Source organism: Melanotaenia boesemani, chromosome 20, assembly GCF_017639745.1.
Source record: "Melanotaenia boesemani isolate fMelBoe1 chromosome 20, fMelBoe1.pri, whole genome shotgun sequence".
Lineage (NCBI taxonomy): Eukaryota > Metazoa > Chordata > Actinopteri > Atheriniformes > Melanotaeniidae > Melanotaenia > Melanotaenia boesemani.
In genome coordinates this window covers 3,093,128-3,111,886 of record NC_055701.1, presented here as the reverse complement: position 1 = coordinate 3,111,886, position 18,759 = coordinate 3,093,128, and the positions used below count along the sequence as shown (strand labels likewise).

At 40.3% G+C, this 18,759-nt stretch overlaps 1 protein-coding gene across 2 annotated transcripts in view; it reads left to right on the top strand.

Moving 5' to 3' along the window:
- Positions 1–18,759, top strand: part of pals1a (protein associated with LIN7 1, MAGUK family member a) — a 37,921-nt gene that overhangs the window by 1,735 nt on the left and 17,427 nt on the right. For both annotated transcript variants that reach the window (XM_041971966.1, XM_041971968.1), the window contains exons 2-3: positions 15,979–16,273; positions 18,512–18,689. In XM_041971966.1, the coding sequence (XP_041827900.1) occupies positions 16,106–16,273; positions 18,512–18,689 (346 nt within the window). In that variant the 5' untranslated portion in view covers positions 15,979–16,105. The remainder of the gene's footprint in view (positions 1–15,978; positions 16,274–18,511; positions 18,690–18,759) is intronic.

Below are 18,759 nucleotides of genomic sequence, written 5' to 3'. Positions count from 1 at the left end.
ATATTTTAAAATTGCACTGCCCCAAAAAATGGTCCCAAAAAGCAACTGAATATGAACAGTCTGGTGACCTGGTTTCTGTTTAGCTTTGTTTTGTTTTTGATTGTTAAACTTGCTGTTGTGCAGAAAGAAATATGCAAGAGCTTGGATCTTATCTCTGAGGAGAGCAGTATGTGTGGAGCCAGGCCTGCATTAGATTACACCCAAACTGTTGAGCTCAGTGTTTGTGGCAGCACTGCTGTGTGACTTATCACAACTTACTCTCTTAATATTTATCTTTGTTTAAAATCCGGCTCCCAATACACAGATAAGTGGAGAATTTGAAAATCGGTAGTATGACACAGTGTTTGAGTGACACCACAGTAACTCCATGGTTCAAAGTAAAAAGCCTGCAGCATTTCACTTTGACAGAAACATTTCAGTTAGTTGGCAAACAATGAGAGTAATACTGAAAAAATACAGCCGCAGAGAGGAGGAGGAGCAAGAGGAAGGCAGATGTGTTGCTTTAAACTAGCAAGGGTGTAATGGTACACAAAGGTCACAGCTTGGTTTAAGCATTGCTTTTGGAGATGCCAACCTTTTAAAAGGTTTTACAGCAGTTAAAAGGAAACATATCTTCCTCTCTCATTTAGAATATTTATATATATTTGTTTAAATTCCTTTATTTCTTTCTAAAGTTTGTTTTTAACGTACTTTTTAATGCTTCTTCTGCCCACTGCTGTAATCTAAGGGTGGGGGAAAAAGTTGTTTTTAGAGGCATTACACGGACGTGGATAATTCTGAATCATTGTACAAATGTTAAGAAATGTATTCTTTAACTGGTAATTAATAACACAATGTTGAGGAACACAACAAAGGGAACTTGAAAGCCTCCGGACCATCATGCCGGCATGCACATAACAACAAACAAGATGGCTGGAATCCGACCCGCTGCAATAAAAGCCAGTGTTTGGAAGTACTTCGGCTTCTACGGGCCGTTTCTACAATACATCGCAATGCAGACACAGATGATTCTGCATCGATGCAGCAACAAAACATAATTAATGTATGTATTCTGCCACCACCTGTGTGATGTTATCTAGGCTGCTGCAACAGCTCGGCAGATAGATAACAGCCCTCCAAGAAAGATCCAAAAGAAACCTTTATTTAGGAAAACTGTAAAACTAAGCAAACCCGAAAAAAATACATCAGTATCTCACTGGAAATACATCCATTGCCTCAGTGGAATCATAACATTACACATCAAATGTTAGATTAAGGCTAACATCAATAAAAAATACTCTTGGCAAGCTGGAAGTTAGCATGATCAAACGGAGTAACGGATTAAAAGAACTTTGTCCATCAACAAATGTTTACCTCACAATATTCTCTGTGTTCAATTACAAATTGACTAGAATATGTACAGGCAAATGTTTTCTGGCCTTAAAGAGGAACATTAAAAACATCTTTACTTCCATATTCTCTCTGAATTGACTATGGAAAGACCGAAGGGACAAAACACACTGCTTTACTGCAAGAAATCTCGTGACTAGAGGGCTGTTTAACCACTTTTTGATAGCAGACAGTATAGTAATGATCTTTCTTGACTTTCCGGCAATGAAACAATAAAGTTTATTAATGAAGTTAAAAATAACATCATTGTTTACATATTTATAGTGTTTGTCAGTATCAGAACGGAGTGACCTGCTATCAGCTGAGAGCATATCAAGCCAGTTCATTCCTATTCATTTTAGGGTTAACTTTAAGGTTCTGTTATTTGTTTTTAGGTCTCGTAATGGTCTTGCGGCAGCATATTTGTCTGACTTGCTGCAACTGTTCGTCTCTTCTCATTCCCTCCAGTCAGCTGACCAGATGTTGCTGGTGGTTCTTAAACACAAAAGAAAATGAAAGATCGAACTTTTCCTGTTGTGGCCCCAAAGCTCTGAAATGAGCTTCCTTTACACATAAGATGAGCGCCCTCAGTTGATGGTTCATCACATGGTTGGTCAACCATGTGATGTATTTTTGCAGTGCTATATAAATAAATATTGTATGTTATACCAGGATTTTTAGATTCATTCATTTTCTGTACCGTTTAGTCCAGTTCAGGGTTGCAGGAAAGCTGAAGTCTATCCCAGCAATTAGCAGGGACATTCAGATTGCTTTCTGAAATAATTATAAATAAACAGGGAGTTTATAATTATCTGACTGCTTGTATTCATTAAAGAAGAAAGTAGCAATGCTTAATGATAAAGAAAATTGAGTTTGCAATACATTGTGAATTGTCTTGTACATAAAATGTGGTAAACAAATAAATTAGCCTAGTCCAAAAACAAGTCCAAAATATCTCCTGTTTAACCTGAACAAACCAGTCGTTTTTAGTTATTTCTTTTCAGAACTGACTGTCAATAAAAATCAATAAGAAGTTTCATCTATCCAATCCAGCTCCACAGAGAGGAATTTTTACTCAGTCGTTTTAGTCTTAAGTTGTTCTGCGTCCACATTTTCGACGCTCCTCTCGTTACCTTCCACCATCACACTGCTCACTTCATCGCTGCAGCCATTAGCATCTACGGAGCATCCAGGTCCATTTGACTCGCCAGGGATTCACTCTCTGTGTGCATCATCAGCGTCACATCACTTCCTTAGAATATGCAAACAAGTGCAACTATCTGTTTTTAGGTAGTTGCTGCAATATGTATATTGTGCAGGCCAATATTGTGATGAAGAAAACAAGTTTCAGAACCATTTGTCACTTAAACCATCCAAGCTTACAAAAAAAGCATCAAGCTGAACAGATCTGGCACAAAACTTAAGCTTATTTACTGTTTTGATGCATCACAGTTTGATTTAGTCAACAAAGTGTGTTTAGTACATGGATGTGTGTGTGCATATAATCCAGTAGCATGAATGTTTATATTTCATCACAGATTTTAACTTGGACTTAAATTAGAAGAAATGATGATGATGATGAGGGTTTTTATTTGAAGATCTTAATGGCTTTATTCATGTATGCGTAGCAACTGAACTGGAGGAACTATTTCTTTAAAACTCTGCAGGACTTGTCTCATCAGCGATGCTCTGGACTTTGTGTTGACCTTTTGGACAGGCCATACTGGCAGGTATGGGGTCACATCACCATGGCAACATGGGTCAAAGCTGACTTTAACGTACACAGAGTGAGTTAGTGAGGACGGGCGCGTTGGGAAACAGGCCAGTGAAATACAGAAGTCCTCTGTTCTCAGGAATGCTCTCCTGCTCCCTCTGCTTCTCTGACCTGATTGGTGCTCAGCCGCCGAATCAAAACGTGTCACCGAATCAGGGTTAGGTTTACACTGGGTCCTGTATTCTCACAGTCCACTTCTGATACAGTCAGGCTTCCTTCCTGGTCGGGGCCAGTCAGTGTGATTAATTTTAGCATGCTGAATGAGAGCTGGCTGAGCAGTTTCATCTATCAGCACAAAGAAACCTGCCTCAGCCAGTTTGGCTCATCGCGTCTTGTGGAGCTTCGCCTTAAAACTGGAGTATGCATGTTAAAAATGATCTGATTTCAAGGTTCATGACAGATTTTTGTTTTACTGAGTGCTTAAATAAGGCAGCTGGAGGAGTCAAGCTACTTTCTAGTCAGGGATTTAGGATTAACATGATTAATGATCTGAACAAAACAACTTCTAGAATTTGTACTTTTCAGGATTTCAGAAAGGAATTCAGGGATTTCTTTAATTCTTCATAAAGACTTTTTTCATTACTAGTGCTAGCATAATACTATTTTTACATAAACATTAACACTTAAACTTGTCATGTTCACTCACAGCTTGTTTACTGTTGTTGCACTGAAGGCTAAGTTTCTGATGAGTAGGGATGTCACCATCATAGATTTTCTAGGTACGATCATTGTCAAATAAACAATCATGATTATTATGCATTAATTAATTTCACAATATACATTTGTAAAGTCATAGAGCGCTCCCTATAGGTCTTAAAGTTTAATTTATTTTTATCTTTTGATGTCAACATAATGAAATAATATAGAAACAAAGTAAAGTTAACCAAGAAGTCCCATTCCAACTTCATCCCCTCTGCTCTGTAAAGACTAAATACCTTTCTCTCTCTTTCTGGAAACTACATTATAAAAATGGTTTTGAACATTTCTTTAAGTTGAATAGAGAATTTAGAAACCCAGAAAACACATCTAGAAAGCTTTGACTTACAGCTTCCTTTAGCAGAATGGATGCTGTTTGACACAATAATACTGGAACAGTGGAAATAAATAAACTAGACCACATATCTGGAACTAAACCCGCTTTCTTCTACAGACCGTTGCACACTGACGACTAAAAGGCATGGACCTCACCCCGCATTGTTTGACGAGCTAAACTACCTGTTAGAAAAGTTTGTTTTTTCTCATCCCTATAATTTATCGTTAAGTGATGCTGCTGAACTCACCACATTGCTGTAAACCCGACCAGTCGTAAATAATTACAAAATTTCAAATGACACGATGGCATTTAATTTTACAATGCCACAGTGACATGGTCTTCTTTTGTTTTATGTTTATATATATATATATATATATATATATATATATATATATATATATATATATATATATAAAACCCCCAAAAAATCAAACAAGGATGACTTCATTTGTTTGTTTGGAAGGAATATCTCTTCCTCAGCCGTCCTGTGCCACTCTAAAGCTGGATCAATACTTGCTTGGCGTCTGCGTACGGTAGGACTGGTGTAGCTGATGCTGGTGAAATGTGTTCACGCACTAGAGCATAGGGTTGTGGTTTCTCTTCCACAGTTAACGGACAAATTCAGCGAGATGCTCCATAAATCTGGAAAATCATAACCACAAACTGACCAATCACAAGGGAGAACTTCCGCATAACCACATTGCAAGCAGGGGTGCATGTCGGGTCTGGAAGAGGTGCACATCAAGCCGCCGCGGACCTACACGGAGCATACAGCGATGCCGCCGCGGACCTACACGGAGCATACAGCGATGCCGCCACGGAGCAAACAGCGATGCCGCCGCGGACCTACACGGAGCAAACAGCGGTGACATTGTCACCGACCTCACTCAGGCGCCTCACCAGTATAAACCCAGCCCTACACTAAATGAAAACTAAGCAGCTGAATCCATGCAGAAGATGCGCTGATGGTTCAGACATGATCTTTTATGGAAAGGGACTTTACCCCCTCTCGAGTAGCTTCACTAGATAAGTGGGCTGCCATATTTTGCCAACCAGGCATCTTTTGGGGGGGGTTAAGTGCCTTGCTCAGGAGGCTATGGTGTTGCCCTGAGACTTGAACCCTGGGTGCCTCAGACCCACTCCCCCTCCAATTAGAAGTTAAGTGGTCGTGACAGCCCTGCTGATAAGCAGTGCTTTTTGGAAAATCAGGCTTGTGTGTTATTTTTGAGTGAACTGCAGACTTCCAGTCACCAGTCGTATCTGATCAGCTTAAAAATCATCTGCTTTGGCCAATTAGCAGAACAATTAGTCCAAAATAATGTAAAATAGTTTAGATGAGGTACCTTCTGCATCATCTGGTTCGGTCTTCTCTCGCTTTGTTGACAAGAATATTGTAAGACTTGTAAGAACTTTGGTGATACCACAACACTGAAGTATCAGTCATCTGTTAATATGTTTATACTGCAGCACTTCTAAAGTCAAAGCTTCTCCAGGATGAAGACGGTAACGCGTTAAAGTTGTGTATGCTCCCTCCATCCCTCTTTGTCTGGTACAGGATGGTACAGTCCTGTGTTTGTGTGTGTGTTTGTGTTTAAGTGTGTACGTCTCAGATAACAGTCGACTACGCTTCTGCTCCTAATTAGATTTACTGTACGCTCTGTTTTAATCATTAACTGTTTCTTGATGTATGGTTTGTGTTGCCGTGACAACAGATAATTTGCCTGGATGATCTGTGGTCTGGATTTTGGCCGATTTGATTCATTCCTGCCAAGTCAGGAATCATATTAAGGAATTCCACAAGTCTGTAAATTTACTGGTCCGGCTCCATTTTCACCTGCAGCGAACTGGTTTTTACTTGACTGTTGTAAATGATGTGGTGAACTGTGGTATACGTACGTACTCCTTATTTATGAAGGTTTTCCAGCTTTACATTTAGAGGATGACCTGTTTGATATATCACACAGTTAACCCCTCCTTAGCCAGCACCAGTGTGTGTTATCTTGTGGGTCCTGGCTCAAAAAAGTTTGGGAACCACTGGGATAGAGGTTTCACCTGAGCCCAAAATCTACAGTATAGACATGCTTCTCAGGTTTATCTCAGTTCGCGCTACACAACCTACTGAAATCTTTTCCCAATGCAGCAATCAATTTGTGACTCCCTCACAGCTGGAGTTTATTTCTATCAATACCTCTGTGCAGTAACTCAGAACACTTTGTGTTTTTGATTTGCAGTAACAGAGAGAAGGCAGTGCATTCGTTATGCAGCGCATTCGTTATGCAGCTCATTTAACTTGGAGAATAAGGAGGAAGTTGGAGCTTTTCTTTCTTTTTTGTTTGAATTAATTGTAAGCAGTTGATAATGGATCACAGCTGCATCCCTGCTTCTCTGGGGAACTGGATCAAACATGTGGCTGTCTTCAGGATACTGTTGGCATTAAGTTGTCTTCCCACTGCTGCACTCCCAGGTTGTTTTTAACATTTTAGTCTGGAACTGGACCAAGATAGAAGTTCAATTTTTTTTGTTTAGGTTATAAAACTTTATTAAAAAAAAGTGACTAGCCCATCCGTGTGCGTCAGTGTTTGGTGCAGACGGGAGCTGAGCTTTAAGGAATGCAGAATTTATATTAAGTTGACAGGAAATTCAGGCCAGTAGAAAACACTGTGATGGTCATGGTGATAAACTGTAGCTTTAAGGAGTAAAACGGAGTTGTTCCAATCCCTTCATTGTGAGGCGCTTTTCATTTTTCCCAGCAAGACACACATTCATGCATGCACAGCAGGAGGTTAGCTGTGATGGCAGATGGTTGTGTGTCTGTTTGTTACAGAAGGGCGGGGGGTTGCATGTTTGGTTATCAACCCTGCGTGTCTTTTCTTTGGCTGTTTGCAGTCCAGTAGGTCAGAAGATAAGGGCTTATTTAGCCAAGTCACTGGATTTAGGGCTGGAATTTAATGAGAAACTGGGCCCTTGTGGACAAACCGGTTTCACTCTCCCCACACACATTCAACCAGAAAGTTCAAGCTTCAGATTTTAGAAGGAATGTATGGATCGCTACTCAAAGTGGGCCACAGATTTGTCTCAGTTGGCTTTCCACTTTATGGACCAAAAGCAGTATTTTAATTGTCACAGCACGGAGGAAACCAGTTACTCTGCAGCTGCTTCGTTTACATGTACACAGGGTCCTTCTTAACATGTTGTAAATTATCCGTCCGTCCTTCCTTCCTTTCTTCCTTCCTTCCTTCCTCCCTCCCTCCGTTCCTTCCTTCTGCATCGTCCATTAAGGGTCGCGGGGAAGCTGGAGCCTAACCCAGCATGTAGCAGGCGAAAGGCAGGTACACCCGGTCAGGTCACCAGTCTTGTAAATTACCACCTGGTAAAATAATGTTAATGGAGTTTATTAGAAATTATTCTAAAATTACTCAATATGCAAATCTCTATTCCTCAGGTCCCAAGTTTCTGTGTTCATGCATACAGATGCTGTTTTGGACCTTTTTACAGCGTAATATGGTCAAATGTTTTGGTTTCATAGCTGTTTCTTGTTTGAGTTACTATCAAAGTTACCCAGGTGAAAGCTAATTATTTGCCATTTTTCACTACATTTCAAAGGAAATTTAAATGGAACATTTATTTAGTATTTATGATTGATTAGCATATTTCTTTTCTGCCATAAAGCTGTGCCACTGTTTTTATTTGATGGATTTACAGATGCAATTTAGCTGAAATGGATTACACAATATTCTACTTTATTGATAAAAAATTACATTTAAAGCACAAACAACACCCAGAAACGATGCTTCCAGGACAGCCTCAGCTGTCAGATCATGAGGCTAAAATGATGTAAAATGAATGTATGAATAGATATAGTACCAGAAGAAGAAAGCAGAATTTATTACTAACAGAACTTTGTAGAAATAACACACAGATCAACAGTGACCAAACCTTTTCTCATCTCATCGTTCTCTCAAGTCTTGGCTTTCAGGAGAAAAAATATTGTTATTGAAACAAACACACAACAGAAACTATTTCCATGTTTCCACTTTTTCCTCATTTCCAGTTATTCCTGCTACTATTTACCTGCTATCCTCACTAAACCAACTCCAGCTCAGCTGCTTTGTGGAGCCACCGTGCATCAGAAACGTCTTCTTGGCTTTATTCCAGCCATAGAGGAGCATTATTTTTCTTCTTTTCACACACACATAGAACTTTCTGCTCACTGGTTGATCTTTGGCTGCTCCTGATTGGACATTATCATCAGTTTAAGCTATTTAATTGATTAACGTGAATGCTTCAAAAATATCCGCAGATCACCTAAAGGGTAAGCTATCCATCACAATTTACCTCACAGTCACACACTACCGTACCTGAGAAACTGCTGACAGTTTAAGCCATCTAGCAGAGTTTTAAGGGTTAAATATAAGCAGCCAGTAACTTTTGCTACCTAGCGTGCAAATGCAATAAATTAACAGCAAAAAAACTACAAATTTGGCTTAAATATGATACATTTTTGTCTGTTCAGCCTTCAGATGCCTTGATATGACTTTTGACCCATCTTAGCCCTGCTGTGATACATGACCTACTTCCAGCCACCACTTTTAACACTTAGAGAAGAAAACCTGCTTGTGTATAATGTGATTATTTGTCTGGACTGCCAGGAACGTAAAATTTCCTGAAAAATCCCAGTAAACCGATGGGTGTTTTAATGATCTGCACACACTTACAAAGCCGTTTGCAACGACTGAGCTGATAGAAGGGGAACTTAGGGGGGACTGCTTTGACTTTAACCAAATCCCTCTGAAGCATATTAGGTCTTCACAGGCTTTGATTTTTACTAGGAAAGTGACTAAATGAACACTGCTGGGGGCATGCATGTGACTCGGTTAGAAATGGGTTAATGATTCAGTGAATTCGTCCTGGTCATCATACACAGCAAGTTTCCAGTCTAAACATCTACAATTTATCTTGAATAATGTACCAGCCTATAATCAGCAAGGCATTTAACTTCTACTAAACTGTGTTTGTAATATTTTGGTTGAAGCTCAGAAACTTTCAGCTTGAACCTCCGCTGAGTGATATCTGAGCTTCAGAGCTTATCACTGTTTTATGGCTCCGGTGTAGCTTCTGTCTACCAGCTGCTCAGTCTGGTATTTGCATTATGACTTTTTCTTGGTTGTGCTGTTCAACAGGTTTTTTTTACCCCCCAGCTGGTCATTTTTTTTTCTTGGTTGTGCTTGTCATTAGTTGCGCAGGATTATCAGGAAGGATGTCTGCAGTCAGCCAAAACACTACACTTACAAAAGTGTCCTCTGCAGTTATGTGCAACATGCAGGTTTCAGACACTCATTTCATCTAAGATTTGTCCATTATAACTTAGAGATCAGAATTATCAATCAGTGTCCTAGAGGTACTCCAGACTAACGTTTTCCACATCACTCTCTGCACCACAAAAATACATTTTAATAAACATTGATTTTAATTATTGTGAATCAGAATGAGGTTTAGGAAAATGTTAATTTTTATTTGAAGCATTAGTAGCTGCATTTACATGGAGCACTTTTAATCAGACGCGTAGGGTATATACACAACTGAAAGGTTTCCTGTGTTGCTTCTGTCCAAAACCAGCGTCTCTCACTGAGATTATGGCACATTCATATTTTTTAAAAAACACTCATAATAAATTTGTTTCTGGACATCCTATGATAAAAATCTGGAAAACTGTGAGAAACTTTATAAATGAGGAGGATAAGTAGTTTTTGGTAGAATATGTTCACAGCTGTAACAAGGCATCTATACGCCCAAAATCAGCTGCTCAATCTGAGATAGATTGTTTCATTCACCATTAGATTACATTCACCTGTAAACTGTTTAGCTGCTTATTACCTCTCATATTAGCAGCTAACGCTAAGACCGCTGGCTCTTACATTAGCAGCTAACGCTAAGACCGCGGGCTCTTACATTAGCAGCTAACGCTAAGACCGCGGGCTCTTACATTAGCAGCTAACGCTAAGACCGCGGGCTCTTACATTAGCAGCTAACGCTAAGACCGCTGGCTCTTACATTAGCAGCTAACGCTAAGACCGCTGGCTCTTACATTAGCAGCTAACGCTAAGACCGCTGGCTCTTACATTAGCAGCTAACGCTAAGACCGCGGGCTCTTACATTAGCAGCTAACGCTAAGACCGCTGGCTCTTACATTAGCAGCTAACGCTAAGACCGCTGGCTCTTACATTAGCAGCTAACGCTAAGACCGCTGGCTCTTACATTAGCAGCTAACGCTAAGACCGCTGGCTCTTACATTAGCAGCTAACGCTAAGACCGCTGGCTCTTACATTAGCAGCTAACGCTAAGACCGCGGGCTCTTACATTAGCAGCTAACGCTAAGACCGCTGGCTCTTACATTAGCAGCTAACGCTAAGACCGCTGGCTCTTACATTAGCAGCTAACGCTAAGACCGCTGGCTCTTACATTAACAGCTAACGCTAAGACCGCTGGCTCTTACATTAGCAGCTAACGCTAAGACCGCTGGCTCTTACATTAGCAGCTAACGCTAAGACCGCTGGCTCTTACATTAGCAGCTAACGCTAAGACCGCTGGCTCTTACATTAGCAGCTAACGCTAAGACCGCTGGCTCTTACATTAACAGCTAACGCTAAGACCGCTGGCTCTTACATTAGCAGCTAACGCTAAGACCGCGGGCTCTTACATTAGCAGCTAACGCTAAGACCGCGGGCTCTTACATTAGCAGCTAACGCTAAAAACATGGGCTCCGCCACGTGCCACGCACATACGTACTCCATGCATGTATGTGTTCTGAAATAAATCTGAAAATGGACTAGTAAATGTAAACAAAGATCTTTCAAATATTGTATTTCAGAAATGCATGTAGATGCAGCAGATCAGATTATTACAGTAATCTGATTACTCATAGATATCTGATTTTGATTGTCATGCAAATGGGCTCATTGTTAATCCGAGAATATCTTTAATAGAAAAAATGTATGTTACATAAAAATCTGTAAATGAATCAATATCGAATCAGATTGAAATTGAATTGAATCACGTTGTTGTGAAAATTAGCGGTGAATCCTGGCCTGGATGTAAACACCTCAGCTGATCTGATCGGCATCAATTGGAAAGAATTTTTAATCCGATCTGGACTGATGGTTTAAACCTTTATATTATCGGATCAACAGGGAAAAGAAACATGTCTACACTCATTCTTGTGGCATCTGTGGTGGATGTTGTTTCTGAGCATGCTTGAACCACATGGGGTTATGATGTAATGCAGGGGTGGCCAACATCGGTCCTCGAGAGCCACAATCCTGCAGGTTTTACATGCATCCCTGCACTGACACACCTGACTTAAACTAATGAGTCATTGTGCAGATCCTTTTAGGCTGTTGGATCCATTTAATTTGAGTCAGGATTGTGGCTCTTGAGGACTGACGTTGGCCACTCCTGATGTAATGAGTTTCAGGGAAGACATGAAAAATGGCTGTAGCAAAACAGAACTGACTGTGGTGGTGATGTTTTTGATGTGACTCTGAAAGAGTTAAGGATAGGACAGTCAAAAGGTTAAAAAAAAAAATTAAATCTTGTTCTGAATGTGAAAAGTGTTAGGATCACATTAAATTTCATCCATCATGTAAACACAGGACTAATCAGGATCAGTTTATCCAGCCTCCATGTAAACATGTCAGCCGGACTCAGATTGATTTCACTCAGACAGGTGAAATATTTTTCCATGTAGATGTAGCTAATGTGAAGCATAGTACAAATGATTATTTTAACTAACTTAAAGCTTCACTGAACTGAATGAAACTAAACTTTTCAAACTTTGAAATGGATCATGAGGCTGCGCTGCTTCTGGAAAATGTCGCCCCCATTGTGGAAATCATAGTATGCTACTTGTTCCTGACAGTTAGCTCAGAGTGATGACAGCTGTTACACATCAGGAACGTGGATTTGACCGAACTGTATTTGTCTTGATGAAAATACTTTTTATAAGCATTTTTTTCTTTTTCTTAAAAATGATATTTGACTCGTCTGTGTCATTATTCACCATACTGGATGCCTAATGTGAGCCAGTTTCAAACCAGCATACAGTACAGTGTAGAACTTGTGGATCAGAGCCAATCAGAGGAGAACACCTACCTCTTCTCTGTCTTTATCTATGTCTTTAATGTAGTGTCATTCTCTAAGCTCAGAGAATAGACACAATACACAGACAGATAAAAGTCCCACACCTAGACCTGAGAAATGTTAAACACACCGCTGTAACCCAAAAGAAATTGTTGTACTCATCAATGTTTTGGTTTGCACTGAGTTATCACATTAAAATTTTGGAGGAAGCACTTGTTGCTGCAGGAGTCGTCGTTTTGATTCTTGTGGAGCAGCAAAACGCCCACCAAGAAATACGACCAGTTCTGTCTCTTGTCAAGTTGGGAGTGTCGACTCAGTCAGCAGGGCGTTACTTATTGAACCTACACAGATACCCGAGCTCTCATCACCTGCTAAAACCCCGAGCTGAAAGACACGACATACAACACAACACATTACTGAACTTACTGTGAATTCTGACTGGGCAGAAAAAAACACCCCACATTTATCACCTGTTTCATCTCAGAAGACTTACCTACTCAGCAGAGTTCACAACAAAGCTTTTAATCTACTTTAGAGACGCTCAAACTTTATTTATTTATGTTTATATTAACATTGTCCCATTATACAATCATAAAAATAGTAAAAGGGTGTAGGCCTCAAAGCTCTTCGTTCTGCCTGCTCCTTTTTTACCACAAGGTTTAAAGCAAATGTCTGTGAGATTTTCATTTTCCTCAGTTGTTTTGTTTCCGTTTTTCACTTTGAAAATTAAGTTATGAAACATGGAGCCTGTTAAGCTAGACCTCAGCTGTACAAAGATATAAAACAGACTAAAGGCTAAGTTTGCTAAACACGGACATCCGTTTCAAACGTTGCAGCCCTCAAACTGTCATGTGTCCTTTACATTAACATGTAAGTATATCTACCAGAGGGCAGTGCAGAGGTCAGAGTTCGCCTCCAAGTTCCAACATCAGTTTTAGAGCAAAAATACAAACTCTCAGAAAGGGACATACGAAGAGGCAGATGGCAGTGGTTTCATACGTTGCAGCTTTTTCTTCTTTTTTTCTTTCAAGGGTCGTACATCAGCTGTTCTGCTCAATACTGCCCCCATAGTTTCCAGTGGTACATTTGCTCCGTCAGGGTAGGCGTCCACTAGGGCCCCGAAAACGGACGTACGTTAATGAAGCAAAAAACTGACTAAATGCTCCGTATCTGTCTTTTGCGTATAGCATAAATGGGCCATAAGGAAGCTTTTATTTAAGGCAGCAACCTTCCTTCTCTGCTGGATATCCATCTGCAGAACAAGGTCCGGGCTCTGGAGAGGATCCATGTCTCCTTCAGACCTGTTCCCACTGATCTTCAGTTCTTGTGTCATGTGACGTACCTCAACCTTTTCTCCCTGTTTCCCCTTAAGAACGGCTTCTTGACAGCCACACTTCCAGACCATTTCTGATGAGGCTTCGGCCAACAGTAGATGGATCAGCTAAAGATCCAGATGCATCTACCCTGGGTCAGGTCTTTGATGGATTTCAGATCCTGTTCATCATCTGTAGATAGTTTTTTAGTCCTGTCTCTTCTTATTTTGTCCTCCTCTTGTTCAGTTTTTGCCTCCATGCTGAGATGTTTCCAGCTGATTTATGTTTCCGCTTTACACGTAGAAGAAAAAAAATCTATTCAGGGACTTATTTCTTCATTGTGTTTTTCCCAGGATTTTATGGTCAAATACACAAAGAACACAAGTGAAGTGTGTTTTGATTGTCCACTCACACACACTCCCTTCCCCCATTCGTGGAATTTTGCTCCCAGAGCTGCCTGGCATTCCTCACTGCTGCATCATGGGACCTCTGCCGTTTGTCTCTGAGACCGTGAGACCACAGTCCTGCTGCTGAGAGATAGCATATCAGACATGTTGCTGTTATGTGACACTTTCAGATAAGGCATCCATCCATCTCTTACTTCATTCAGATCTACCTCACTTTCTTCCTCCCCACATATTGTTGAGACCACCTGGTTGTTGATGAAGCCGTTGCCATGGTTATGTGTATAAAGTGGCTGGAGGTTGTCATGCGAAACTGCAGCTGCAGCTGACACTGACGTATCTGCTTAGTGTTGTTAAACCAGTACACCACTCTGTCGTGCTGATGGTTTCATGGTTCACAGTCACTAAACCAGTTGCTGATCCAGTACTCTGCTACATCAGGTTGGAAGCTCTCAGAAACTGGAAGTAAAAGTCAGGAAGATATGTCTGTCATTGTAAAACTGAATGTTTTCATCCTGAATTTGGAGGAAAACAAGATGTGGAACCACCAGGGGAACCAAATTTTTTTTGTGTATGTGTGATCTGATTGCCTAATCAATATCTTAACAAACATGTTAATAATCAGAAATTGTTTCACACACAATCAGATCACTCGTAGCACCCCCTGTTGGTCACATGGCTCTATGAATTAACTAGAAAAATACCAGGATTTCTTCTATTTATTTATTAACCCTTTATTTAACCAGGTTAAAAGTCACATTAGGATTAAGATCTCTTTTTCAAGGGCGACCTGGTCAAGAGGTCAGCAGCACCCGTATTAAAATACAAAGACCATAAATAAAGCAACAGTACATTAGTACATTTATACAACTGACAAATTTAAAGTGCAATGAATGAAGTCAGTAAATACGTCAGAAACCATTCCTGGATCTGCTTTTATTGGGAAACAGTCGCGTCTGGAGGAATCCAGTAAGACGTATCTGATATTACCTAAAAAATACAAAAGCAGTTACCTCAGTTTTGCTGCTAATCTTTGACAAATCCAAAAATCTAATATATTTATTATATAGAAAATAATTCACAGTACAGAACGCACATTGCTAATACTACCTAAACAAGGGCTGGTACATCATATCAGCACACAAAATGCATGTCTAAAATAAAGCTTGATGTAATTTTAGCGTTATTTGGAGCTTACCGCTTTACTGTGTCTGTCGTTTCCATAGAGAGAAGGAACTGATTCATTCAGCTGCAGACTTTCTGCAAATCCATCTTAATACTGGCGGAGGTTGCTGAAGCACTCGTCCTTGAAGTGCTTCGCGTAAACAAAAAGGACTTTCCCTACTGATGTCGGCACATTTCCGGGAAAAATTAAATCCAACCAGGCACTTCAAAAAGGCTCTGATGCCGGGGGTCGATGTAAGGAATTGTGTGGGTTGATACACCCAACAGCAGCACATTTGGACTTGTCCACTGGTAACTTCGGCATAACTAAACATGGACTACAGAATCGCTTTGAGAAAAAAATTATAAAATAGTGGATTCACAAAACTGGATACCCAAAAGTCCATGACCTTATTTAGCAGATCCACAGCAAATCCTGTGACGTAATAGATAACGAAACGTAATAGATGATAGAGAAAACTAAACAGACTGAAAAATATGACCCAAAAAGATTATAAAGATATATACACAGCATCAGGAGATAATGTATTTAAATTTTCTGCATTAATAAACGCTAATATGTATTTAAGGGCTAGAAAAGTGGATTTTTAATGGTATGTCCCCTTTAAAGGGTTAATATCAGAAAACTAACTGAATGTTTGCGATTTGTGAGAAATTTGAGTTCTTGTGCATGTACACTTTAGGTCCCGAAGGTCACCAGAGGTTGTAAATATGAGGAGAAATTAAGATCTTACATATGTCTTTGTGCTTCTGTTTTCTCCACAGCTGATGGTATCATGGCCGCCATGTTTACTGAGTTACCCTCCTAGACTTCTCATTATCTCAGCATAACATAACCAACACACTCGTGGAGCTACTTAAACACACACTTGTTGCGCCACGTGTGGGAGGGATGACAACCTCCCATCTGAATGGTCATGTTGCCGGGGAGGGAGGAGATGAAGAGCTGAGGGGAGGACAGCATCACCGGGAAATGGCCGTTGACTGTCCAGGAGAACTCGGCAGTCGGACGTTGCCTGTCCGACGATCGGCCCAGCTGGAGAGGATAAGACAACACCAGGTAGAGACACAAACCTGTTACCTGATTAATGCTCACTGTGTTTTACTCATAAATCTGTAACTGAGGAGCAACCTGATGCATCATGACTGTAAATACAGATACAGTGATGTCGACTTGACAACTCCTATCTGAATTTGGCATCATGTGTTTGATCTTTTTGGTCAATACAATAAGCTATAAAACCTGTTAAAATCTATTTGGATTGTGCACTTGTACAAAAGCTTAGAACATTTACTGGATTATAAATAATGAGTGAGAATGAAGTGCTTAACAAACTAGTAAAAAAAATCTACTGATAAGTTTTAGAACATCATACCTATTAACACTGATTTCTTATCATCATAAGCTTGTGGTCAGACTCGTCCACAGGGAGTAACTGAGCTGTGAAGAAGCGCTTGCTGCAATGTAAACCGGCTAAACATGCAGTTTCATGACATATTCTCCCATTCTGCGCTACATACCTGTTAGACGCTACGGCACTCTTAAAAATTTAAAGAAAGCCAGTGGGACTGGTAGCTGAAGTAGTTGACAGTGATTCAAAGCCCTGATGTTCCTGTTCATGAGTTAAACAACCAAACATGGTGGACTGCAGGGTGCTGGTATCAGAGGATGGAAACTACAGGTCCCAGTCTAAATGCTAACATCAGCCATTATTTACAGCTTTTGTGATATTTGCTGAACTCACAGATTTGAGATGCCAGTTTCCTTTGGTCAACATCAGGATGATGAGTCAGTTTTTCTAGTTCTTGATCAGTATGCTATCTTTAATTCAAGGAGTTGAACTGTTTTTGAAAAATCTAAGTTTTAATATTTTTAACACCAGGGAATCGTTTTCACATATCATTTGCATTAATGATATAAATACATTATAGAGATAGATGGATATACCTGATCACCACAATCTGTCACTCTTTAATTGATTTGTCCACATCTTTCTTATGGTGATGGTTTGTGCAAATACTTTTCCAACCACTCGTCACAAACTCTTGGTCCTTCAGAAAAACTTTTAGAGTCACAAGCTGGTCCGACTCCTCTGCTTCATCCATTCCTTTATTTAATAACCTACAAATTTTCACTATTTATGATGTTAATGCTTTTCAGAAATGTGTTTTTGTTCTGTGAGAATTGTTAAACAGGAAAAAATCCTGATCTTTTTCTGTCCTATTTCCAAGTTATTTCAACAGTTCATTCTTATGTAACTGGACAGTCAGCAGATCTTCATCTTCCTCAGCTACTCACCAGACCAGTCCATTTTCAATAGGATGGAGAGATGGATGGATGGATGGAGAGATGGATGGATGGATGGATGGATGGATAGATGGATAGCTGGATGGATGGATGGATGGATAGCTGGATGGATAGCTGGATGGATGGATGGATGGATGGATAGCTGGATGGATGGATGGAGAGATGGATGCATAGCTGGATGGATGGATGGATAGATAGATGGATAGATAGATAGAGAGATGAGAGATGGAGAGATAGATAGATAGATGGACGGACGGACGGATAGACGGATAGACAGATAGATAGATGGATAGATGGAAATGGATGGACGGACGGACGGACGGACGGACAGATAGAGAGAGAGAGAGAGAGAGAGAGACAGACAGATGGAGAGATGGATGTGGACATGGATGGATGGATGGATGGATGGATAGATAGATAGATAGATAGATAGATAGATAGATAGATAGATAGATAGATGGAAATGGGTGGACGGACGGACGGACGGACAGATAGAGAGAGAGAGAGAGAGAGAGATAGACAGATGGAGAGATGGATGTGGACATGGATGGATAGATGGATGGACGCACGGACGGACAGATAGACAGACAGATAGATAGATGGAGATGGATGGATGTGGACATGGATGGATGGATGGATGGATGGATAGATGAGAGATGGAGAGATAGATAGATGGATAGATAGATTATGGATACTTTATTGGTCTCAAACCGGGAAATTCTTTCACTTTAATGAAATATACTAAAATGATACTAATAATAAATGAGTATACTAAAATGAGTATAAAATGACTGGTGTACTAAATAGATAATGTACACCAGAAGAATTTAGAAATATAATATAAAAAAGACACTAAAACGCATCACCAATAACGTGGATTTCCTGGATTCCTGGGTTTACTGCAGCTGTTTGCAGCCTTCGGTTTTATCTTTTAATAAATAAACTGCATCTAGAAACTAAGATCAGTTTGTTTCCTTGTGTCTGTGTCAGGAGGACCTTCGGCGTCGTAGAGAGGAAGAAGGTCGGCAACTGGATTTAAACGCCTCGCTGAGACTCAGGAAGCTCTCCCAGCATCCCCACATCGGGATCGACAACCCCACATTCCTTCAAGACACACACGTACCACGGCAGCTGTCGCTTGGCAGCCAGCACACGCATGCACTGCTGGGTAAAACACACACACACGGGACACACAGCACAAGCTATACCAGCAGGTTGTTTCTGTGACAACCTGAGAG